Source organism: Salvelinus sp. IW2-2015, linkage group LG32 (genome assembly GCF_002910315.2).
Source record: "Salvelinus sp. IW2-2015 linkage group LG32, ASM291031v2, whole genome shotgun sequence".
NCBI classification, from domain to species: Eukaryota; Metazoa; Chordata; class Actinopteri; order Salmoniformes; family Salmonidae; genus Salvelinus; species Salvelinus sp. IW2-2015.
In genome coordinates, this window is record NC_036871.1 from 24202533 (window position 1) to 24228760 (window position 26228).

General features: G+C 45.6%; 1 protein-coding gene across 1 annotated transcript in view; it reads left to right on the forward strand.

The window, feature by feature from the left end:
* Positions 1-26228, forward strand: part of LOC111956861 (histone-lysine N-methyltransferase 2C-like) — a 77560-nt gene that overhangs the window by 36516 nt on the left and 14816 nt on the right. The window contains 15 exon segments of the mRNA XM_070436564.1: positions 14586-14672; positions 14947-15704; positions 17494-17628; positions 19220-19336; positions 19815-19919; positions 20056-20160; positions 20597-20778; positions 21076-21240; positions 22102-22208; positions 22321-22395; positions 22802-23014; positions 23558-23680; positions 24126-24251; positions 24473-24603; positions 25998-26211. Coding sequence (XP_070292665.1) covers positions 14586-14672; positions 14947-15704; positions 17494-17628; positions 19220-19336; positions 19815-19919; positions 20056-20160; positions 20597-20778; positions 21076-21240; positions 22102-22208; positions 22321-22395; positions 22802-23014; positions 23558-23680; positions 24126-24251; positions 24473-24603; positions 25998-26211 — 2643 coding nt within the window.

Consider the following 26228-nt stretch of genomic DNA (forward strand, 5'->3'; position numbering starts at 1 on the left):
TGAGTTGATTTAGGGGAAACAGTCTTGGAATGGCCTAATCAAGCCAGACCTCAATTCCAATTGAGAATCTGTGTTATGACTTAATATTTCTGTACACCAGACGTAACCCATCCAACTTGAAGGAGCTGGAGCAGTTTTGCCTTGAGAATGGGAAAAATCCAGTGTCTAGATGTGCCAAGCTTATAGAGACATACCCCAAAGAGACTTGAAGCTGTAATTGCTCCAAAAAGTGGCTCTACAAAGTATTGCACCATTGGGGGGTGAATTAGTTATGATTGAACGCTCAAGTTTTCTGATTTATTTTAGTTTAATTTCTTGTTTGGTTTCACAATAATAAAGTGGTAGGCATGTTGTGTAAATCAAAATGATACAAACTCCCCACAAAATCCATTTTAATTCCGACATAACAGCAGGCTTATCATGACTCTTAATGATAGACAGCAGAGTTTTCCCAAAGCGCCGGCTGTCGGCTATACAGCGATTGACTCATTTTCAGCAGAGGTTACTTTTCCCACTTAAATTAGTAGCTTACTTTTCAATTCGCTAGTCAGAAAAGTCTGCGGAGCTCTCTCCCACTAGAATGAACGAATGGCATTTTCTAGAGATCTATTGATAGCACAGGCGGCCTGTCAATAACAAAAGTGAGCGATGACAGGGAACACTGCTGGTTGCATTCTTCTTTCTGTTCTTGCTCTTGGTACCCGGTGTGTGTTGTTGGGCTGTGGTTGCAGTCTAATTTCTTTACACGGAGGGAGAGAAATAGAATTTGCAAGTCCTACGGGGCAAAAAAAGTATTTAGTCACGCCACCATTGTGCAAGTCTCCCACTTAAAAAGATGAGGAGGCCTGTAATTCATCATGGGACTCAACTATTGACCAACAAAATGAGAAAAAAAATCCAGAAAAATCACATTGGTAGATTTTTTATATTTGATTTGCAAATTATGGTGGAAAATAAGTATTTTGGTCACCTACAAACACAAGCAAGATTTTCTGGCTCTCACAGACGATGTAACTTCTTCCTTGTAAGAGAGCTGCCTTGCTCCACATCGTTACCGTTTAAATGGACCTGGGCTTGTTATTCAGTGATAAAAGACACCTGTCCCAAACCTCAAACAGTTCCACCACTCAAAACTCCTATGGCCAAGGGACCAAAGAGCTGTCAAGGACACGCAGAAAACAAATTAGACCTGCACAGGCTGGGGGAAGACTTAATCTGCATAGGTAAGCAGGTTGTTGAAGAATCAAACTGTTGGAGCAATTATTAGAAATGGAAGACATACAACTATACTTTTTTTTAATACATACCTATCCAAACGTAGGCCTATTAATAGCTGATATATATAGAGAGAAAGCTGGCCACCTATAGGCGCTGCATTTGGACCCCAATGCAATTTTAGAACAACACCAGGTCCGGGCCGTAGATCATTTGGGGCAGTGAGAACAAAAAATGTTAACGTTGGACCCTGTGCGTGTTTCAATATTTTGCAGCCACAAGCTGAGCATTGGACCAGCTAACCACCTCCGTCACCGGCTTCAGTTAGAAATTTATCGCGGCAGCTTGTCCCCACGGTCTCGGGGTTCGCTTGCTATCCCCAATCAAAAATACCCGCTGGATTAACGACAGAGGTTTGGCGCTAACACTTGAAGGACAGGGCTACTGCCACAGGAGCTATCGCAGGACAACCCTGAGGCTAATGGCGAGACAGGAATAAGACAAGAAGTTCGCTATGCCTCCTCAGAGACATCAAATGAGGCAAAGAAGGACAATATTGGAATAGCTGAAGCATACACAGGCTCTGACGCCCGCCGCATTGGGGCAGGGGCTACGAGTCTGCCAACGATGGCCTCTCTACCAAGACACATCAATTGCATTTTATTGCACCGCTTTGACAAAACTACATCGTTGCCGGGTGTGAAATCGTCACCGACCAGAGGATGGTGATCTCGTCGGCCAAGGCAAGAAGTTTGAGGAAAGGACCTTTTAGTCAGGTCAACACCTGCAAGGCCGGCAGGGCCCAAAGTATTTCCCAGGGGGCAACATTTCTCATAGGCATGCACAGACAGCTGGCAGAATATATATGGTAATGTCAAACCTCTCCTTTCCGCTGTAATTGACCCACGATGTTTTAAGATTTACCACCATGATTCCTCGTCCCAAGAACTCGAAGGGCATTTCATGCCACAATGAACTACTGACCCAGTAGCCACTCACTTCTTAGATCCATTTGAAGCTGGTTATGCACAATTTACTCCGACCATCCCAGCCACCCTTAGACCCACTTCCATTTGCTACCCACCCACAGATCCACTAGATGATGCCAATCTCAGTCACTCGGGCCACACTGCCGCAACACAGGGGCCCCACAGGGGTGTTTTGCTCTAGTTCCCTCCTGTTTACTCCTTGTTCACCATGGACTTGCTAGCTCGTACCGACTCCAACACCATACAGTTTGCTGACGACACGAAAGTGGTACTGCCTTGATCACTGGGCAACGATGAAAGAGCTTTTCGGGAGGACTTCAGTGACCTGGTTTAGGTGGGTTGGTGCGCAAAGACAACGAACCTCTCCCTCAAACGTCCAATTAAGGACCAGCAGCTGATGGTGGTCTACAGGGAAACGAGGAGGGGGAGACGCCCTCTCCACATCGACTGGGCTGCAGTGGAGCAGTCGGAGAGCTTCAAGTTGTCAGGTTTTAACAATCACTAAAGAACTTAAAAAATAGTCAACCACAACAGGCACGACGTGAAGGAACGCCGCGACAAGATCCTCACTTTCACCCCCCAGGAGGTTGGAAAGGTTTCGGCATCGGCCCCTCAAATTCCTCAAAGTTCTAACAGCTCTTTACCGTTGAAGCAGCGGTCTTGGACTGGCTGATCACTGCCTGTTATTGCAATAAGCACCTCCCTCGAGATCGCATGGCTTCTACAGTAGGTGGTCGCGGGACAGCAGTACATCACTGGGCGAGTCCCCTTTGCATCCAAGACACATCTTAATGTTCAGTGTCGGTGGTAGGAAAGAAACAGATCACAATTGTTATAAACTCCAACCCACCAAGCCATAGGGACTAATTCTCTTTGCTTCCGAAAAGCAAAGTGGGTACCGGTGCATCAAGTCTGGCACCAAACAGCCTTTCATCTGACAAGCTTTCTATCCCAAGCAATAGGTCGTCTTCTTTATGTTAGTGTTGTCTCCTCATTGTCGTGAGTGTGTTTTGTCCTAATTTTTATTAAGATTTTAATCACAGCCCTCGTCCCCGGGAGGCCTTTTGGTAGGCCGTTCATTGTAAATAAATCATTTCAAATCAACATGTTATTTTCTCCACATACACATGGATTAGCAGATGTTAATGTGGAGTGTAGCGAATGCTTGTGCTTTCTAGTTCCGGGACTATGCAGTAAATCTAACAAGTCATCTAAACCTGAAATTTCCACAACCGTACACCTATACACACAGTGTAAGAAGGAAGATTTACATACAAATATGATTGATGGTTACGACCGCTAGCAGCAGATGTTATAGGTAGTATTCATATGAGATGATATTGGTATGTAAACATTATTATAGTGCATGGTTAAGTGCTAGTGATACATTTCCATCAATTTTCATTGTTTAAAAGAGGGCTGGAGTTGAGTTTCAGTGTGCAGGGAGCCACCTCAGCTGTTTACGTGGTGGCTACTTTAAACAGTCTGATGGCCTTGAATAGGAACAGCTGTTTTTCATCTTCTCTGTCCAGGCTTTTGGATGCACCTGTACTTGACCTCGCCTTCTGTTATGAATAGCGGGGTGGACCAGCAGTGTCTCGGGTGGTTGTCTGTTCCTTGATTGAATCTTATGGCATCCGTGACATCGGGTTTAGGTTGTCCTGGAGAGCAGGTTTAGTTGCCCCTGTAGCGTTTGTGCAGACCTCACTACCCTTCTGGAGAGGGCCGTCTTGTTCCTCAACTTGAACTTGCCTAGTTAAATTAAAGGTTAAATAAAAACGGGTAATAGCGTAACAAAATAGGCTACACGGACTGAGTTACCTTGTATCTTTATTGACCTTTTTATGTTTTGTTTTCGCTTTCTCTCAGAAGCCTTCACACACACACTCCTCCATCATCCTGCTCACGTTTAGACATAATTTGCACATCATTCACACTGGACTACACACGTAAACCCACTCACATACAAGCTGCTGCTACTTCTGTTTATCTTTATTCTGTTTGCCTAGTCAACCTTACCCTATCACATACTCGTATTACAAAGTATGTGGACACCCCTTCAATTAGGCGAATTTGAGCTATTTTCAGCCACATCCATTGCTTGAAGTGTCATAAAATCCAGCAGCAAGTTGCATGTAACTCCATTAGACATTGCAGTAAGAATGGGCCTTACTAAAGGGCTCAGTGACTTTCAACGTGGCACCGTCATTGCAGATTCCCCTTTCCAACAGTCAGTTCGTAAGATTTCCTGCCCTGCTAATTCTTGCCCCAGTCACTGTTAGTGCTGTATTGTGACTGTGGAAAAGTCTGAGGAGCAACGAAGACTCAAGGCATCCGAAGTTGTAGCCACACAGCTCACAGACGGGTTCTAAAACTGCCTTCTGGAAGGCAAGTTCAGCTCAAAAATTGTTCGGTCAGGAGTTCATGAAATGGGTTTTTCTATGGCCGAGCAACCGCACACAAGTCTAATTCCTATGCGCAATTTTGCCAAGCCGTCGGCTGTTGTGATTAAAGCTTCCACCGCAATTGGACTCTGGAGTAGTGTTACAATGCACTTCATCTAGCAGTGAAGAAATTCCACGGCTCACCATACTGGCAGTCCGACGGACAATCTGTGTTTGGTGGATGCCAGGAGCCACCGCCCAATGCATAGTGCCAACTGTAAGTTTTGCTGGAGAGGGAATTAATGGTCTTGGAAGCTGTTTTTCATAGTTGAGGCTAGACACCATTCGTTTCCAGTGAGGGAAATCTTAATTATACAAATGACATTACCATTCTGTGCTTTCAACTTCGTGGGCAACGGTTGGTGGGACGCTCTTGCTGTTTTTAGCTTTGAGGAATCGCCCCCGTTGTGCAAAGCGAGGTCCATACCAGATGGTTTTGTCGACTCGGTGTGGAGGAACTCGAGGCTTTGCAAGAAGCCCTTTGCTTCAACCCATCGAACACCTTGGGAATGCTGATTGCAAAAATATGATAAATGCTCATGGAGGAAGAATCCCTCCCGAGTTATGCTCGAGCAGTTTGAAATTTCTGAATATATTTAGACGTTTTTCGTGATCTAAAGTCGTATTCCTATTACTTCAATTGTAAGCGGACGAGCAACTTTAATACAGTGATAGGAAGGAGTTAGCTGCTTGCCTTAATCAGATACAAATACGTCACACGGCAAGGCATTTCTGCTGCCTTGAACGCCATAACTTTCACAGTGAACACATGAAGATGATCCAGGAAATCGACTAGAACATCACTTCAGAAGGATTTACAAAAAAGCCATATAACATTCAAAACTGTTGAACCTCTGCCGTTTAATATTAAACCTACAGTAATTAGAATTTCCTGCCTAATCTACACCAGTGTACATTTTGACTCGGAACGGAAGTGGAGAAATACACTACGTTCAAAAGTTTTGGGGTCACTTAGAAATGTTCTTGTTTTTGAAAGAAAGCTTTGTTTTTGTCCATCTCTCTCTTCAGTGACCTGGTAGTGTGGTGCCAAAACAACAACCTCTCCCTCAACGTCAATAAGACCAAGCAGCTGATGGTGGTCTACAGGAAACGGGGGGGGGCGAGCACGCCCTCATCCACATCGACTGGGCTGCAGTGGAGCAGGTCGAGAGCTTCAAGTTCCTCGGTGTACAAATCACGTCTCTTATACACATCTAGATGTGTATAAGAGACAGCCTGTACTCCTTGTTCACCCACGAGCAGGTCGAGAGCTTCAAGTTCCTCGGTGTACAAATCACTAAAGACTTAAAATAGTCCAAACACACATGCACCTGTCTCTTATACACATCTAGATGTGTATAAGAGACAGTTATTAGGAAATGGAAGACATACAAGACATATACTTCTTTTTAATACATACCTATCCAAACGTAGCCTATTAATAGCTGAATATATATWGAGAGAGAGCATGCCAACCTATAGGCTCTGCATGACCCCAATGCATTTAAGAACAACACCATGTCCGGGCCAGTAGAAATTCTATTTGGGCCAGTGAGAAAAAAATGTTAACGTTGGACCCTGGCGTGTTTCATATGCAGCCACCAAGCTAGCATTGACCAGCTAACCACCTCCGTCACCGGCTTCAGTAGAAAATTTATCGGCGGCGTTGTCCCCACGGTGAGGGTTCGCTGCTTCCCCAATCAAAAACCCTGGATTAACACAGAGGTTGGCGCTAAACTGAAGGACAGGGCTACTGCACACAGAGCTATCGCAGACAACCCTGAGGCTATGGCCGAGGACAGGAATAAGTACAAGAAGTCTCGCTATGACCTCCTCAGAGACATCAAATGAGCAAAAGGACAATATTGGAATAAGGTGAAATCATACCACAGGCTCTGACGCCCGCCGCATTTGGCAGGGGCTACAGTCTGCCCAACGATGCCTCTCTACCAGACAAACTCAATGCATTTTATGCACGCTTTGACAACAACTACATCGTGCCGGGTGTGAAATCGTCACCGACCCAGAGGATTGGGTGATCTCGCTCGCCAAGGCAGAAGTGAGAAAGGTCTTTTAGTCAGGTCAACACCTGCAAGGCCGCAGGGCCCAAAGGTATTCCAGGGCACATTCTCATAGCATGCACAGAACAGCTGGCAGACATATATATGGTAATGTTCAACCTCTCCTTGTCCCAGCCTGTAATACCCACATGTTTTAAGATGACCACCATGATTCCTGTTCCCAAGAACTCTAAGGCTTCATGCCACAATGACTACTGCCCAGTAGCACTCACTTCTGTAATCATGAAGCTGGTTATGGCACATATTTACTCCACCATCCCAGCCACCCTAGACCCACTCCAATTTGCATACCACCCCAACAGATCCATAGATGATGCAATCTCAATCACCTCGGCCACACTGACCCGCAACACAGGGGCCCCASAGGGGTGTTTGCTTAGTCCCCTCCTGTACTCCTTGTTCACCCATGACTGCGTAGCCTCGTACGACTCCAACACCATCAAGTTTGCTGACGACACGAAAGTGGTATGCCTGATCACTGGCAACGATGAGTCAGCTTTCAGGGAGGACTTCAGTGACCTGGTAGTGTGGTGCCAAAACAACAACCTCTCCCTCAACGTCAATAAGACCAAGCAGCTGATGGTGGTCTACAGGAAACGGGGGGGGGCGAGCACGCCCTCATCCACATCGACTGGGCTGCAGTGGAGCAGGTCGAGAGCTTCAAGTTCCTCGGTGTACAAATCACTAAAGACTTAAAATGGTCCAAACACACATGCACAGACGTGAAGAAGCCGCGACAGCTCCTCCTCACCCCCAGGAGGTTGAAAAGGTTTGGCATCGGCCCTCAAATCCTCAAAGTTCTACAGCTCTACCGTTGAGAGCAGTTTGGCTGGCTGCATCACTGCCTGTTATTGCAATAGCACCTCCCTCGATCGCATGGCTCTACAGTAGGTGGTGCGGACAGCCCAGTACATCACTGGGGCCGAGCTCCCTGCCATCCAGAACATCTATATCAGGTGTGGTGTGGTAGGAAGAACAGTACAATTGTTATAAACTCCAACCACCCAAGCCATAGACTATTCTCTTTGCTTCCGAAAAAGCAAGTGGTACCGGTGCATCAAGTCTGGCACCAACAGCCTCTTGAACAGCTTCTATCCCCAAGCAATAGGTCTCTCTTTATGTAGTGTTGTCTCTCTTGTCGTGATGTGTGTTTTGTCCTATATTTTTATTAAGATTTTTAATCACAGCCCTCGTCCCCGCAGGAGGCCTTTTGGTAGGCCGTCATTGTAAATAATCATTTCAAATCAAATCAAATGTTATTTGTCACATACACATGGTTAGCAGATGTTAATGTGAGTGTAGCGAAATGCTTGTGCTTCTAGTTCCGACTATGCAGTAAAATCTAACAAGTAATCTAACCTGACAATTTCACAACTACTACCTTATACACACAAGTGTAAAGGAATGAAGAATATGTACATACAAATATATGGATGAGTGATGGTACAGAACGGCATAGGCAAGATGCAGTAGATGGTATAGAGTACAGTATATACATATGAGATGAGTAATGTAGGGTATGTAAACATTATATAAAGTGGCATTGTTTAAAGTGGCTAGTGATACATTTTCCCATCAATTTTTCCATTGTTAAAGGGGCTGGAGTTGAGTCAGTATGTTGGCAGCAGCCACTCAGTGTTAGTGGTGGCTATTTAACAGTCTGATGGCCTTGAGATAGAAGCTGTTTTTCAGTCTCTCTGTCCCAGCTTTGATGCACCTGTACTGACCTCGCCTTCTGTATGATAGCGGGGTGGACAGGCAGTGTCTCGGGTGGTTGTTGTCCTTGATGATCTTTATGGCCTTCCTGTGACATCGGGTGGTGTAGGTGTCCTGGAGAGCAGGTAGTTTGCCCCCGGTGATGCGTTGTGCAGACCTCACTACCCTCTGGAGAGCCTTTGTTCTCAACTGACTTGCCTAGTTAAATAAAGGTTAAATAAAAAACGGATAAATAGCTAACAAAATAGCTACACGGACTGAGTTTACCTTGTATCTTTATTGACCTTTTATTTTTGTTTTGCGCTTTCTCTCAGAGCCCTTCACACACACACTCCCTCCATCATCTGCTCAGTTACACATAATTTGCACATACATTCACACTGACTACACACGTAAACCCACTCACATACAAGCTGCTGCTACTCTGTTTATCTTATATTCTGTTGCCTAGTCACCTTACCCCTATACATACTCTATATGTACAAAGGTATGTGGACACCCCTTCAAATTAGTGAATTTGGCTATTTCAGCCACACCCATTGCTGACAGGTGTATAAAATCAAGCACAGTGCCATGTAATCTCCATAGACATTGGCAGTAGAATGGCCTTACTAAAGAGGCTCAGTGACTTTCAACGTGGCACGGTCATTGGATTCCACCTTTCCAACAAGTCAGTTCGTAAGATTTCTGCCCTGCTAAATCTGCCCCAGTCAACTGTAAGTGCTGTTATTGTGATGTGGAAACGTCTAGGAGCAACAAAGACTCAGGCATCGAAGTTGTAGGCCACACAAGCTCACAGAACGGGTTCTAAACTGCCTCTGGAAGCAACGTCAGCTCAAAAATTGTTCGTCAGGAGCTTCATGAAATGGGTTTCTATGGCCGAGCAACCGCACACAAGTCTAATATCACTATGCGCAATGCCAAGCGTCGGCTGGAGTTGTGTAAAGCTCACCGCAATTGGACTCTGGAGTAGTGTAAATGCATTCTCTAGAGTGATGAATCACGCTTCACCATCTGGCAGTCCGACGGACAAATCTGTGTTTGGTGGATGCCAGGAGAACGCTACCTGCCCCAATGCATAGTGCCAACTGTAAAGTTTGCTGGAGGAGGAATAATGGTCTGGAGCTGTTTTTCATAGTTSAGGCTAGAACCATTCGTTCCAGTGAAGGGAAATCTTAATTATACAACATACAATTACCATTCTGTGCTTTCAACTTRGTGGCAACAGTTTGGTGGACGGCTCTTTGCTGTTTTAGCTTGAGAATGCCCCCGTGTGCAAAGCGAGGTCCATACAGAAATGGTTTTGTCGACATCGGTGTGGAGGAACTCGACTGGCTTGCACAGAGCCCTTGCCTCAACCCCATCGAACACCTTTGGGATGAATTGCAAAAATATGATAAATGGCTCATTTGAGAGAAGACATCCTCCCGAGTTATGACATCGGCTAGTATTGAAATCTGACATATATTATAGACGTTTTCGTGATCTAAAAGTCGTATTCCTATTAACTTCAATGTAGCGAGAGCAACTTTATCACAGTGCTAGGAAGAGTAGCTGCTGCCTAATAAATACAAATACGTCACACCGGAAGGATTTCTGCCTGCTTGAACGCCAATAACTTTCACGTGAACACATGAAATGATCCAGGAAATCGATAGAACATCACTCAGAGATTTACAAAAGCCATATAACATTCAAAACTGGTGAACCTCTCCGTTTAATATTAACTCCTACAGTATTAAGAATTTCCTGCACTAAAATTCTACACCAGATGTACATTTTGACTCGGGAACAGGAGTGGAGAAATACACTACCGTTCAAAAGTTTGGGGTCACTTAGAAATGTCCTTGTTTTTGAAAGAAAAGCTATTTTTTTTGTCCATTAAAATAACACCAAATTGATCAGAAATACGGTGTAGACATTGTTAATGTTGTAAATTACTATTGTAGCTGTAATATTTTTTTTTTTTAATATCTACATAGGCGTACAGAGGCCCATTATCAGCAACCATCATTCCTATGTTCCAATGGCACGTTGTGTTAGCTAATTCAAGTTTATCAATTTTAAAAGGCTAATTGATTATTAGAAAACCCTTTTGCAATTATGTTAGCAGAGCTGAAAACTGTTGTTCTGATTAAAGAAGCAATAAAACGGGCCTTTAGACTAGTTGAGTATCTGGAGCATCAGCATTTGTGGGTTCAATTACAGGCTCAAAAGGGCCAGAAACAAAGTACTTTCTTCTGAAACTCGTCAGTCTATTCTTGTTATGAGAAATAAAGGCTATTCCATGCGAGAAATTGCCAAGAAACTGAAGATCTCATAAAACGCTGTGTACTACTCCCTTCACAGAACAGCTCAAACTGTCTCTAACCAGAGTAGAAAGAGGAGTGGGAGGCCCCGGTGCACAACTGAGCAAGAGGACAAGTACATTAGTGTCTAGTTTGAGAAACAGACCCCTCACAAGTCCTCAACTGGCAGCTTCATTAAATAGTACCCGCAAAACACCAGTCTCAACATCAAGAGAGAAGAGGCAATTTCGGGATGCTGGCCTTCTAGGTAGTGTTCCTCTGTCCAGTGTCTGTGTTATTTTGCCCTTTTTAATATTTTCTTTTTTATTGGCCAGTCTGAGATTTGGCTTTTTCTTTGCAGCATTAACTGACATWGTCCACCTAATCAAAGGATCAGAGATTGTATCTAGTATAGCATTGAAGTCCACAAGCGAAGGGAAGAAGTGAGCGGAGGAGAGCGCATGGATGTGAGAAGGAATACATCGTGGCTGTGTGTTTACGCGTTATCAGAGGTGTATTCATTCCTCTGATTCTGTTGAAAAATATTTATTAAACGTCCATTTATTACATCCTACGTCCATGTGTCGCTGTCTGTCTGTCAAATTTGTCTCTCGACCTGTGTGCACCTACACTGACCGCCACTGATTTCAAGCACATAAAATATGCATCCAACCCGACATGACATCTTATCAGAAACATGTTGGTTCATTTTCACAGCTTTCTATTTCCTTTCAACCGGAGGAAATTTTACACCAAAAAATGTTTCCAGTTTATAATTTTTTTGTTATTGCATTTTCTCTCCGGTCCCTAAACGTCTTTGCTCTGCAAAAGAAGCAGAGATGACGATTTTCCCTTTGTCGGGTGGTTGCGGATGGGTTATTTAGCAATTGTGGCTGGTGTGGGGGAACAAACAGCTGACCCGCGCACCACTAACACGTACTGATCTACAGCTTTCTTGGTCCATAAACTTGCAYGAAGGTTCTTAAGTAGCTACATTTTAGCTAATTTATTGAAAATGAAATAAAGAACAAAACAAATCTCACAAATCTACAGCCAATACCCCACGATGTAGCTAATACAGTTAGCTAGCAACACCACAGATGAATAGGTTAGTTATTGTAATCTTTGCTAACAGGTCACATAGCTATCTACTTGGCTAGCTAGCTAGCTAACTTATTGCATGCATGTCCGGGCTCATCGACACAAGCCTTATTATTAGTGAATTAAACTAAACTAATATTTGCAACAGGAGTTTGATTTTGTTCACTGTGTTACTGTCCTCTGCATTGTGCAGTGCTCGTGGGTCAGGCGGTGAGTGGCGGCTAGCAGAGCAACAGTTTTACAATGTGGAGGGACTACCACCGTCACTTTCCCAGCCAGAGATCAATTAACCAAATATAGATGGAGATTCAGTGAAACAAAATCACATGAATTGATTATCAGACAAGTCACAGGCTTTTAATGCCAAAATGCAAAACATTTTGGGACTATATCAACAATGGATTAATTTAACAAATACCAAAAGATAGTTTTGGCTGACATTTTCCTATAAGCTACATAACATGCTATCAAAATGTGCTAATCAGTACTGCTCAAACTAGACTAAATATGATCATGAGCACTCACCTCAACTTAGCTAACATTTTCCCAGCCTAAGAAAAATTGTTGCCAAATGGAGATTCAGTGAAAATAAAATCTGACATTGATTGATTAATGAAGTGAGTCCCCATGCTTATCTTATACTCAGAGCAGCGTGATGGCGTTGTCCCAATCAAAATGGTGCCCGAAATTATCAAGTTTACAACACATGGCTATTGCTTTAAATTGATTATTAAGCTTGGATATGACTTTGGGAGTTTTAGTAAACAACAATTTGATACATGCCTTCAATTGCATTAGCCTAATTTATTCCAATATGTTCTTTGTTCAGTTGATCATAACTAGGCCTAATGTGAGTTTTCCCTCTCTCCTCGCTTTTCTAAGACTAGGGCTGTTTCCTCGTCTACGCTGCTGCCTGCCTCTGCTGCCAGCCTCTGAAACCTTGTTCTCAACACCAGTTTAAATCAATACGTTGTTTTCTAGTAATCAGGATTTTTTTCGGGTTCGGGCTCATTACATTTCTGTGTCGGACCAGGCTTGGGCTCAGGCTTAAGCTCACCGGGGTTGGATAAGCCCGGGCTCGAATTTTCTGMCCTGACGACAACTCTAGCTCAGAGCCCTGATATGTAGCCGTTTGTCATGGTTATTCCTAGCCCTTCCCCAGCCAGCAGAAATGCTCACATGGCCTACGTTTGGATAATAGTAACAACATGGGAAGTTGGGAAAAGTGTTTGTAGTTCATTGTGCCAAGTTGCCATCATGAATTCTCAAGATAGATGTGAGGAGCTACCGGAGAATGTTCAAGAATGCAATGACAAATAATTTTTRTGCAACACAGTCCATAGAATACTACGTTGCTTGATTGGGCCAAAATTGCTTGCCTTGTGTGTGTGCACCACAAGGTCTGTTCTCCACAGTTGACTTGAAGTGTGCGGTAGCTCACCTGAAGTGTTTAATAGCCTGCAGCTCAGGACCGTTAACCTCCGCTAATATTGAGTTAATAAAGTCTTCCTACCCAGTGTTGGCCTAGATCGATGTCTTTGCCATGAGAAAATTTGGTATTTTTATGTGACAGATTCATTATTTAGTAATGGATTATTTGGTTACTTTGTGGCAATGGAGGCTGCTGATGGGAGGACGGCTCATATTAATGGCTGGAATGGAGTCAATGGAATGGTATCAACTACATGGATACCACATTTGATGTGTTTAATACCATTCCATTGACTCCATTCCAGCCATCATTATGTGCCGTCCTCCCCTCAGTAGCCTCCACTGCTTGTGGGGCACTTGGCTGGAAATATGCCAGTCTCAGTGGTTCGGTTTAGTGTGTGAGCGAGGGACAGCCACCGTAATCAAAGGCTGCTAGCTAGGTTTGGATTTACAAATCAAAAGCTATGCCACTTTGGCTGTTGGGACTTAGGGTGTGATTTGAAATAATGCACCGTTAAAACTGACTCATTCCATGCCTCCCGGGTGGTGCAGCGGTCTAAGACACTTCATCGCAGTGCTTGAGSCGCCACTTCGGACCCAGATTCGATCCCAGGCTGTGTTACAACCGGCCGCTACCGGGAGTCCCATAGGGCGGCACACAATTGGCCCGGGTTTGGCCGGGGGGGACTACACTTGGCTCATCGCGCTCTAGCGACTCTTTGTGGCAGGCTGAGCACCTACAGGCTGACTTCAGTCGTCAATTAAACAGTTTTTCCTCTGTCACATTTGTGCTGCTGGCTTCCGGGTTAAGCTGGTGGGTGTTAAGAATRGCGGTTTGGCGGGTAATGTTTCGGAGGACGCATGACTCAACCTTCGCCTCTCCCGAACACGTTGGGGAGTTGCAGCAATGAGACAAGATAGTAATTGGATTGAAATTGGATATCACGAAGTTGGCAGGAAAAGAGGGTTTAATACAAAATGTTTAATAAACTGACTAATTTCACTGCCAATAAGCCTGCTGGGCATCATAATATTTCCACCTGTATTGGCCCCCTCTAATATTTATTTATTTATTTCACTCTCACCTCACTCTCACCTCTCACTCGCGCCTCTCTCTCGCTCTCACTTTGCTCTTTCTCGCTCTGTCACCCACTTTTTCATTTTCATTCCATTAATGTTTAATTATGTCCATATCCTGAGATGAAAATTATGACTCTAATCTTTCCCAGATAATCTGTAGTTATGTAACAGGCTGAGTCTGGCCATATGAACAGTCGATGATGGCAGCTTGGTTTTTCTCATTCCCTTCTTCTCTCCTAGGTGTGTCAGTGGAAGCTGCTGCTGTTGAGGGGGTGGAGCAAGAGACTGAGGTGTCTGTCAACAAGGACCGGGGCCAATTACATACAGGTAGGTCTCACCACCACCGTAATCCATTACTATAGCCAAATATTAGCTTTACTTTCAATGTATAGTTCTTCCTGTACTTCTATTTCCACTTCCTCACAATAATTGGTAGTCATTTTTGAATAGGCCCTACACCAGCTTAGTTTAGGCAACTTCTGTTGCTTGACATATTAGTGTTAAATTAGCCTGTATTGTGCATCCATTCTGGTTTATCATTGATTGGTTTCCATGATTACATTATATTGACCTGTGTTGTGATCTCTGTTTACTTTCTCAGAAATGCAACCAGCAGCAGATACCCTGATCACTTCAAAAGAGAGTCCTGAGTCTCCCAGGTTGAACAAGCAGGAGCCTGAGCAGCCCATACATCTGCCAACCCAGACTCTAGCAGAGCCAGAGCAGCCACAGGATATGACAACAGGAATGACCAAGTCAGCAAACACAGACCCCTCTTCTGAAAAGAGGGTGGTCAAACCCAGACCCAGCACAGAGAACATCAAGGCCTTGACCCCACCCACCACCACCACCACCAAAGAACCTAGTACTGCATCCGTAACCATCAAGGAAGAACCCATGGAGGCCTCAGCCTCTGAGCCTTCAGAAGTGGAACAGGTTGAAGGTCCTTCAGGTCTGGAGACTGCAGCGAAGGAGGCTTGGAGGGAGAAACAAATGTCTGGGATTCTGACTGATGGGGTTTCGACGGTGGCCTGTGCCTTGGAAGAGATGGACACCACCCCTGAGACTGAGAGCAAGCCTAACCTTTCCCGCCTCAGCCCCCCCATCAATGATAAGCCCTACAAGACATCTATGGAAAGACTGGCAGAGATGGCTGCCTCCCCTACCCACTCCTCCCCTAGAAACAGGGGTCCCTCTCCCAGGCAGCCTCCCCAGCCCCACCAACCCCACCCTACCCTGGGGGAAAACGGCAGSAGCTTCTCCTCCACCACCCTCATACCACTCACCCCTAAGATTGGCATGGGCAAGCCAGCCATCTCCAAGAGGAAGTTCTCCCCAGGCAGACCCAGGGTGAAGCAGGTAAGACATTGGTGGTGCTGGGTGGGTGGTGGGTGTGTTATTCTTAGTATTTCAAGGGTAATCATGCGGTATCCCAGAGCTACAGCATCTCTTTTAGAATCTCTTATTTGCTTATTTATTTAATTATGTATTACTTATTTATGTATTACATAGGTCTGTATTTATTATATTGTCAAAAAGCATGTATAATCCCGGGTTGAAAACCCTAGAGTAATTGTTTTATGCCTTTGATCCTCTGTTTGGTCATTGTGTGGGTGAGTGTACGTATCTGATGATGAGAGGTGGAGAAGCATTCTGAATGCTCTGCCCCAGAGTGGTAACTTGACTCAGTGTTGCAGCTGCAGAGAACACTTAACCCGGAGAACTTGCCAGTGGTGGCAGTTGAGAACCATTGTGTCTGTTGCGTTTGACGTATAACTGTATCATCAGCAGAGATCAAGGCCGTTCTCACCCTTTCCCCTCAGTTTTCACTTGGTCTGTTGGACTCTAAAAGTCACACTGTGCAGAATGAGAATGCTTATAGAGTTGTATTCCTTAGGCCATATGCAAACACCCTCATCAAGACCCTTCACACACTTTACCCCCCCCCCCCCCCCCTCTACATAATCTACCATACTTTCTCTCACTTTGTCTGCTCATTCTGACCCACACTGCGCGTACACACCCAGACACACGCACTGCCCCACAGCCCTATAGGAACACACTGCCAACATACATAAACAGTAATAGCACACTACTTTTTATAGATCCATATAGCCTATATACAAGCCTACAGTATAACATCAAGAATTCAATTGCACCTGTCCTAGACTAGTGTGCCCTCTCCATGGAAATCCTAGTACATGTCTTGTGCATTCTCCCTTGAATGCCTTTCATTAGGGTTCTGTTAAGCACATTCCACTTTCATCAAGCCACTAGTCAGAGACACTGTATGCAGGTTGGGACAAATCGTATGTGTTTAGAACTGGGATATTAATCACACCCATGGCTATGATATATTATGGATGATTCTGAGACTGAGGAGAGTTAAGCTTTGAAACATTGTGTTTTTCTCTCCAGATATATCCTATTTCTTAAATAAACGGTGGGTGTAGACTTAGACTAATTTGTTAGTTCAGGCCTGGAGGATATCTAATGTGGAAATTTTAATACAGTACAATCTTGTGTACAGTCAGATTTAGTGTCTTCAAGTCTAGCATGCTTCTGTCTCGAGGAGGCATGCTCTGTCAGTCGTGCTGCCTGACGTAACCAGGCGTTGTTTTGTCAAAAAGCCAGTGGTATGAGTGAGGCAGTGACACGGAGTTGCCATGGCGAGAGGATGCTGAGGTCTCTTGCTCCTCCTCCTGCTGCTGTTACACGGTGCTGTTACCTTGGCGAATGCTGCTGTGCTGTGTGAACTCAAGGTTGCTGTGCCGACTAACACAATTCTGCTTAACCCATGCAAATGCTGTCTGAATGTCTCCCTCCAATCATGCCTCAACTTATATGCATGAGATCTCTAGGATTGGCTTCAATATATAAAGCATCATGTGCATCATATCATCCTGGTTTTACACCCCGAATCATTAACTCTGCTTTTACTTGGGGTGTGTTGAATTGTCCCAGCACGCTTCTTCAGCCACTAGCCTTTTTTWAAACTCACTGCATCTTTAACATCACTGTCTCTTATGTTTACACCATCGCTGGCTTGGTTTTTAAGTTGCTGCATTTTGTCGCCCTCTTCCTTCCCTCCTTCCTTCCCTCTCCCACTCTCTCACCCCCAACCCGACCCCCCCTACCTTTACCTTAGGGCGCATGGCATGGGAGCCCCCATAGCAGTGTGAGCTCTCCCTCCTGGTCCCCAGACCAGCCAGAGGGGTGGGACGTCTCAAATACCAGGCAGCTCTCCTCCGGCTGCGGTAGCCCCGGGTGGAGCATCCGAGTGGTAAAGAACCATGGCTCTCTCTCTGGAGACCACCAGAACCACCACAGGGCCATGCCACGGCAGCCCCCTGTTTACCGCTTAGGCTTTGTGAAGTGCACTGGCGGAGTGATGATTGATGTCACTATCTTAATGATGAACTTTCGTCATTAATCATTAATCATCCATCATTCACCTATCAATGCTTCACCAGAGGAGAAGAGACTGGTGAATTCACAGTGAGAGGCTAATAGGGGAATGGTGGATGTGAACCTATAGTAGCTTAATACAACTCCCCCTTAATGGCAAAATACCTAACTTTTATCCGCCAGAGACAATCCCTTGCTAAGCTTTGCACATGTAACATTAACCCAAAGCATGGTGCTATAGCTTGGCCTACGTTTGAAGCCTAAGGCGGAAGGTTTAATCTGTGTTTGTTTCTTAGTTTGTTTGTTGTTTTGTTTGATTCATACATTTGTGGGTAAGTTTGGGACAGGGTGGAGATGGGGATTTTATTAAGTGGGCTGTGTGGGCCTGCCCAAGTGGATACTGCAATCTGTCGCCATGGTGACATTAGCGTCACAAGCTCTGGCTCTAAGTGAGGTGGTAATTGCTGGGTCTTAGCAGGGGTCCAGGGCAGGTTAAATGGCACCATACTGTGTGTCAATCAGGACGTCAGATGGCTGGGGGGCTGGGAGGGACTGGTCTGGAGCTAAATGGGGTGATCGGAGGAGAGATTTGGATGGTGGGGGGAGATTCATGGAAAGTAGACCCCAGTTTGACAGTCGTGATTAGGCCCAACCAGCCACCAGCACCGGAAATGTGTTGACAGCATAATGGAGCTCAAATGGCCAGAATAACATTAGAGGCCCTCCGTCGACAGCCTCGACAGAGAGCCTCGACAGAGAGCCTGGACTCTTTTGTGTTAGAAAGGCTGCCTCACAGAATGTTGCAGGAGAGAGAGAGGCCTGAGAAAGATCAAAACGTCAACAGGGCTTATTTGATTAAATGGGTTTTGTGTTGTCACCACTGGACAGCCTATGCTCTGAACAGTTCTAGAATGTAGAGTAGTCCTAGTTGAATACATTTTCTTCTCTCCTGAATCAGAAATTACTGCTTTTCCCCCTGCATCAATTTATGATTTGTACCTTGAATGAAAGGCGATTCTAATATTTTTTTAGGTTTGGACTTTTGCCAAACAAACAATTTCTTGTCTGTGCGTAGGCTTTGCTTGCACTAGCAACCTTCTACTACCTACCATCCAAGCAAACAACACTGGAGGGGAAATGTCATTACCTCTGTGGAAGTAGACCGAGCTGTTCTTCCTGTTTTACAGTCTTATCTCACTAGATGCCAGCAGCCTCACAGCTACACAGTGGGCTGTAGGAAAGGTTCTCTATGGCAGACTTTTTAATTAAGCTGACTTCATCGCTCAGGTCTAGCAAGCCAGGACGCGCGCGTGTGTTTCTGTGTGAGACTGAGCGCGATCTGTGCAATTGTGTGCGTTTCTCTCCGTGTGCTGTGTGTGAGTATGTGTGTGTGTGTTTTCTCTTTGTGTGTGTGTTAGTTAAGAAGGAGTACTAAGGTGTGTGTGTGTGTTTCTCTCTGTCTGCAGGGTCGAGGGTCAGGCTTCCCTGGGAGGAGGCGGCCCAGAGGGGCGGGGCTGTCGGGCAGAGGAGGGCGGGGCCGAGCCAGGGGGAAGAACGGAGCCAGTCCCACAGTCAACCCGGGGGTAGGCTATGTCACCAACACCAACCAACCTGATCACTTTAGTTGACACTAATTCATTACAATGAATTGGTAGGCAAAGCACTGTTTTATTTACCCCTTATCCATTAGTGTCCTAGGTTCCCTGGTGTGTATTGTAAACAGACCAGATTATTTTCTAGCTGTAAAGACTGCAACATAAAAACACAGTCCTCCCAGTGGGCATGTTACTCAATAGCAAAGGGTATTGACACAGCATTAGTGTCGCAGTCTAATGCTAATCAATAGTTATATCTTGGCGTTGTCTTGTGATGCTGTCGTCTTCACGTGCTGTGAGACAATCAAATGTTAGGACATACCCTATAATTAAGCCCTATGGAGATGTAGGCTATACCCCTGTATTATTGGRAAGAAATCAGAGGATCATTTTTCTCATACCGGGACACAATCCTCCTCAATCCATACTGACTGTGAATGTGTGCATCATGCTTCATAACATGCAGGTGACCTCCATGGAATCACCATACCAGGTAAAGGAAGAAGAGGAGAATGCCATGCATAACACTGTGGTCATATTCTCCAGCAACGACAGTTTCACATTGAAACAGGTGGGCATGTGTATTCGTACACAATTTATACATTCACTGTACCTTTAACAATCATTCAATTATTCCCTCTTACCCTAGTACAGTGGAACTTTGAATCTCTATTATTGTATGTAAACTCCATTTGTTTCCCTCTCAGGACATGTGTGTGGTGTGTGGGAGTTTTGGTCTGGGTGCTGAGGGTCGTCTCCTGGCCTGTGCCCAGTGTGGGCAGTGCTACCACCCATTCTGTGTTGGCATCAAGGTAAGGCCCCCATCCCTTACAGTGGCAGAGCCACTCTGAGGTCTTCCTGAAGATTGATACTACATAAGAACAGGAAACATGGGAACTCCAGTTATGATTGGGCTCAGGGTTAATTGTCTACTGATTTCAAATCCTTTGAATTGTGTAGCCTAGATTTTAACCTGGATATGACTGATTCAGTGTGTGTGAGTGTCAGCTGGATTAAACGGGCCATGTTAACTCTGTAATCAGATGACGCTCGGCTCAAGTTGCTTCTATCCTTCTATCTTAATGCTGCCAATTACTGCAAACAAAACTCTTTAGTGTAGCTCAGCTGGACAGCGATATATCAATGTCCATTACTATAGGACTGTTTTACTGAGACAAGCGCACGCAATGTGGACTTTTGCCAATATCCTCACACAACCCATCTGATCCTGTCCTCTCCTCATCCCAGATTACCAAGGTGTTGTTGAATAAAGGCTGGCGCTGTCTGGAGTGTACGGTGTGTGAAGCGTGCGGCCAGGCCACCGACCCGGGCCGTCTGCTGCTGTGTGACGACTGTGACATCAGCTACCACACCTACTGCCTGGACCCTCCGCTGCAGAATGTTCCCAAGGACAGCTGGAAGTGCAAATGGTGTGTAGCTTGCCTTCAACCTCTTCCTATTATTATAACATGGCTGTGTCCCAAATGGCCCCCTATTGCCTATATAGTATAACATCAATATTTGTAGATGTAAGTGAAAAGTCAAAGTACCAGTAACAAAACTTGATTATTTGCCGTCCCCTCACACAGAAAAACCTTTCCTTTTTCTCCATGACTGATTGAGTTGTTATTTCTCAATGCCCTGTACTTAGTGTACAACCACCTGAATGTACTACTCAGCTCTTCATTGACACCTGTCCTCACTCCCTCTCCTGTGCCCTCCTGCAGGTGTGTGTCCTGTACTCAGTGTGGTGCCACCTCGCCAGGCCGGAGGTGTGAGTGGCAGAATAATTACACCCAGTGCGCCCCCTGTGCCAGCCTGGCAACGTGCCCCTTCTGTCTCCAGGACTACAGCGAGGGCGAGATTGTGGTGCAGTGCCGCCAATGCGACAGGTGGGCTCCTCTCCAACCAGCCAAATGTCTTTATTATTATTATCTTATTATTATATTATTATTGACATGTTAACCACCATTTCATGTGAAGTGCAGTCTGTCACATCAGAGACTTACAGCCCCTTCATGGTACCCTTAACCCCAACCCTTCTAGCCCTGCCCCTTTATGGTACCCTTAACCCCAGCCCCCTTCCTCCCCTGCCCCTTTATGGTACCCTTAACCCAAACCCCCTTCCTCCCCTGCCACTTTATGGTACCCTTAACCCAAACCCCTTCCTCCCCTTGCCCCTTTATGGTACCCTTAACCCAAACCCCTTCCTCCCTGCCACTTTATGGTACCCTTAACCCAAACCCCCTTCCTCCCTGCCCCTTTATGGTACCCTTAACCCCAACCCCCTTCTCCTCTGCCCCTTTATGGTACCCTTAACCCCAACCCCTTCTCCCTGCCCCTTTATGGTACCCTTACCCCAACTCCCTTTTTACCCAACCTTTATGGTACCTTAACCCCAACACCCTTCTCCTCCTGCCCCTTTTCCTTATGGTACCTTAACCCCACACCCCCTTTCCCTCTTGCCCTTTATGGTACCCTTAACCCCAACCCCTTCTACTCCAGCCCTTTATGGTACCTTAACCCAACCCCCTTCTCCTCCTGGCCCTTTATGGTACCCTTAACCCCAACTCCCTTCTGCCCCAACCCTTTATGGTACCCTTAACCCCAACTCCCTTCTCCCCATGCCACTTTATGGTACCCTTAACCCCAACTCCCTTCTCCCCCTGCCCCTTTATGGTACCCTTAACCCCAACCCCGTTGTCCCTCTGTCGTAACCCCAACCTCTTCTCCCTCTTCTTCCTCTCCCATAGATGGATCCATGGTTCCTGCCAGGGTCTCCATGCGGAAGAGGACGTGGAGAAAGCAGCAGACAGCAGCTTTGACTGCACCATGTGCCGTGTCCACAAGACCTCCAAGGGTAAGGACTACTACCTAGAGTATAGCCTTCTGAAACCTTGCTACTGTATCTGAGCCTTGCAGGCTGCAGCCAATTAATCATTGGCTTTTGTGTCCCTCCACTGCATCAACAGCACTAGTGTCCAAGGCCAGAGACTCCATTGAGCCGGCAGTTATGACGCAAGTTGTCACAAAGGCTAAAGAAATGGGTAAGAAGAACATACGTCTGTCTGCCTTTTGTATTTTTAGATATTTRTTCTAGACATTTCTTGTCGATTGAGAGATCTTCATCTCAGAGTGGCCTTTTAACTCTTCAACTTAAAGGAAAACTCCACCCAAAAACTATCTTTTGGTATTTGTTTTATTGGTCCATTGTTGACATAGACCCAACATATTTTGCTTGTCAGCAATCAAGTTTTCAAGATATGTAACTTTCAAAATACAGAAATCATCACTGTATGATGCAAACACAGCATCATATGATGCAAAGGTTACATATCTTGAAAACGACTTTCAATCAACTTGGACAATCCAGTACATTCATTCATTCCAGTTCATCTAGGGCCATCATACATTACCATAACCGTGTGAGATGTGTGTGCTTGTGCCTTTCAGACTTGGCGAGAACGTACACTCAGGACGGTGTGTGTCTGACGGAGTCGGGCCGGTGTCAGCTCCAGAGCCTGTCGGCCCCTGCGTCGCGGCGTAGGAAACCCAAGCCCAAGCTGAAGCTGAAGATCATCAACCAGAATAGTGTAGCAGTGCTTCAGGCCCCCCTGGACCTGCTGTCAGAACACTCCCGGGACGAGGACATGGAGGACCACAGAGGTGCTTGACTTTATTGATTTTTTTTCACAATAGTTTAATGGATCTTACCCCCAGCTCAGTATACAGCAAAAACAAAACAATAAATAAGGCACTTTTACAAAACATATGCAGTTTAGACATTGTCATTGATTGTCTTGAGAATGTAACCAGAGGGGCCTGACTTTAAATACAACAAGCTTGTCAGAAAACACTATGGACCAGTTTCCTGTACACAAATTAACACTAGTCCTGGATTAAGAAGCACCTTTCCTCTGAAATGGCAATAGTCCTTCACATTCTCAAATTCACATGACTCTTGACAGCAGACGAATAGGTGGTGGGGTAGAGTTGGGGGTGCACTTAATTATGAGGTAAATTCCCAAAATGGAAAAATCCAGAAGTTCAATTAGGTTAATCTCTTGAAGATGACTGGAGTTGAAATTGAATTGACCCTGGGTGCTGTTGCTTGGGGGCAGGGGGTGTCTGTTGGTCCAGTCTGCAGACTGCTGGGTACTGCCCCTTGTCTGTCTGCTCATCACCTCTCACTCATTCACTCACTCGCAGAGACGGACCTCTCTCTGGACTGCGAGGGGAAGTCTGACTCGAGCCCGGAGCGAGAGCCAGCAGAAGACAAGTCCAAGGGGGCCGACGACAGCAAGAAGAGGAAGAGGAAGCCGTACCGGCCGGGTAGGGCACCTGATTGGAGGAGACAGCTCCTCTGGAGCGTGAAATGGTGCAGTACGTGCCGCACAGCTAGCCAAGCTCAGGGATGACAAGACAAGGCCTTGGAAGCAAAGAAAGAAAGAGGGCTCATTCCGGGGGTTATAAATGGTGTTTTCTGTAGTCTGGATTAAAGATGTTTCCCTATCTAGTGAAAAGCATTGAGCCGTGCTTTATTAAACCACCAAGAAGAAGACCCACGTGTTCGTTGTCCTCCCAACACCAATTTCCAAATTAAACCGAGATCAGTAGCATTCTAATAAAAGTTCCCTATGACAATTTGGATATTTTACTTGCTAGGAACCAGCAATCTTATCTCCCCCAATTTGTTTATAAGATTTTCACTGAGCAGTTGGAGAGTATGGAGTGATTGTTAGTTGTGTTGGTTCATTGTTGAATATCTCTTTCTCAGGCATCGGTGGCTTCATGGTGCGCCAGCGGAGCCGTCCAGGTCAGGGCCCAGGCAAGGCCAAACAATCCCTGAGCAGGAAGGATTCCTCTGGCTCTGTTTCTGAACCCCCCACAGGAAAGGAGGAGGGTCAGTTTTCACACAACTCATCTACCCAAGTCCAATGCATCTTCGATTGCTTTTGCCTGAACATCCTATTTCTACCTCTGTTGTACAAAGAGAAAAATGACTCCTGTTTTAATCATTGGTGCTAGTGATTTTTGTTTTCTTGTAGAATACATAAACCTAATAAACAGATTCTATATTTTTAAGGACAAGATTCTGATCCAAATGTTCTGCCCCTACTGCAGGCTGGGGAGAGGTGCTGCCTGACACCCCTTTGGAACAGACTCCCCCTGGGCTGGAGGCCCCAGAGAAGATCAAGAAACGCTACAGGAAGAAGAAAACCAAGCTAGAGGAGGCCTTTCCCACCTACCTGCAAGTCAGTCCCACATCTACATTATGACTCCGACATTTGTCTCAGGGTTTATGTGATTTGGAAGATGTCTTGTTGTTTTTAGAACTGAGGGAATATGTGCATCCATGATTTCCTGGCATAATTATAACGTTACAATCAGGCAACACGGAAATTTGGTAGGCAAAGTGTTTGGAGTAGAGGCTGTCTTGCTGCAAAAAACATCTAAGGATCCTCCATATGCAGATAAATAATTGTCTGAATAAGCTGCCAATCCAAATGTCCACCATTTTCTGTATTTAAAAATCGAGGCAACCATTCATAGATGCAGTAGCACCCTGACAGCCTGGAACGTCATGTTGCATTTACATAAAAAGTAGTTATCTCACCCAATGGGAGGCCTGAGAATACAGATAATACTCGGCATACTGCCTGGCAACAACTTAAAGATGAACCATTGGAGACGGCAGCCCCGTCTTTGTGCTTTCTTAAAGTAGGAGAGAATGCCTACAGGCCCTGAGTGGATAGCTTTACATCCTCTACTACTCTTCCTCTCCAAATGACCTCGGTTTGGGTTGGGAATCGATGCATTACGTTTACATAAATGTTTTGTTATTTAGCAGACAGTCTTCTTCCGAGCGACTTACAATAAGTGCATTCGTTTTAAGATAGCTAGGTGAGACAACATATCACAAACGTATCAAGAACATTTTCCCTCAAAGTATTAATCAGCAAAGTCAGTGCTAGTAGGAAAGGTAAGTGCCATTTGTTGGGGAGTGGGGGTGGTTGGGGAGGGAAGGCGTTGGGGGCGCCGTGAGTTCCTCTCTCTCTCCCTCACTCTCTATTTATCTCTCTCCCTCCCTTCGTCTCTCGTCTCAAACCCTGAGCTCTATGTCACCTTGTGTTGGCCCGAAACAGATGAGATGTGAGGAGGTGCATTAAGCCATGGGCATCTGTCACTGCTGGTCTGTACTCCACAGCAGGAGGGCCAGGCCCAGAGACCAAGTAAAACCTAAAGGGTCCCGACACCCAACACAGAGGAGCACATTGGATTAATTATTTAAATGGTAAGCTAGGCTTTTAATGTCCCAGCACAGTGGTTTGGCTGCAGCAGTCATGTGTCCATCCGCTGGAGAGATAAGACATTGCTGATGGGGAGATAGCGACGTGGATCCATCTACACTGGTAGAGAGAGAGAGTCCACTGACACGACTAGTGGCAAAAGCAGCAGAAGTGTTTGCCTCAATGCGTCTCCTTGTCAACTTTGTTTTGCATAGCATATTAAAAAAAGAAGAAATGAGAACAGAAGGGATGGATCATGTTTCTGTGTCTCTTGATAAAAGGTGGGAGATATCAAAGGTTGACAGTTATCCTGAAGTATGGTGGGTCTATGGAGAATTGACCCATGTTGTGTTGTCTAGGAGGCGTTCTTCGGTAAGGACCTGCTGGATAAGAGCAAGCAGAGCAGGCAGCAGGCGGTGGAGTCTGGCCTAATGGAGGAGGGCCAAGCAAGGGCCGGAGCCGCGCCCCAGAGGGACAGGAAGCAATCCACCACCAGCTTCCTGGACCCCTCCTCGGACCCCCTCCTCAGTGTGACCTCGGGCACGTCCAGACCCACCAGACCACCAGGACCTCGTATGTATTACACAGAT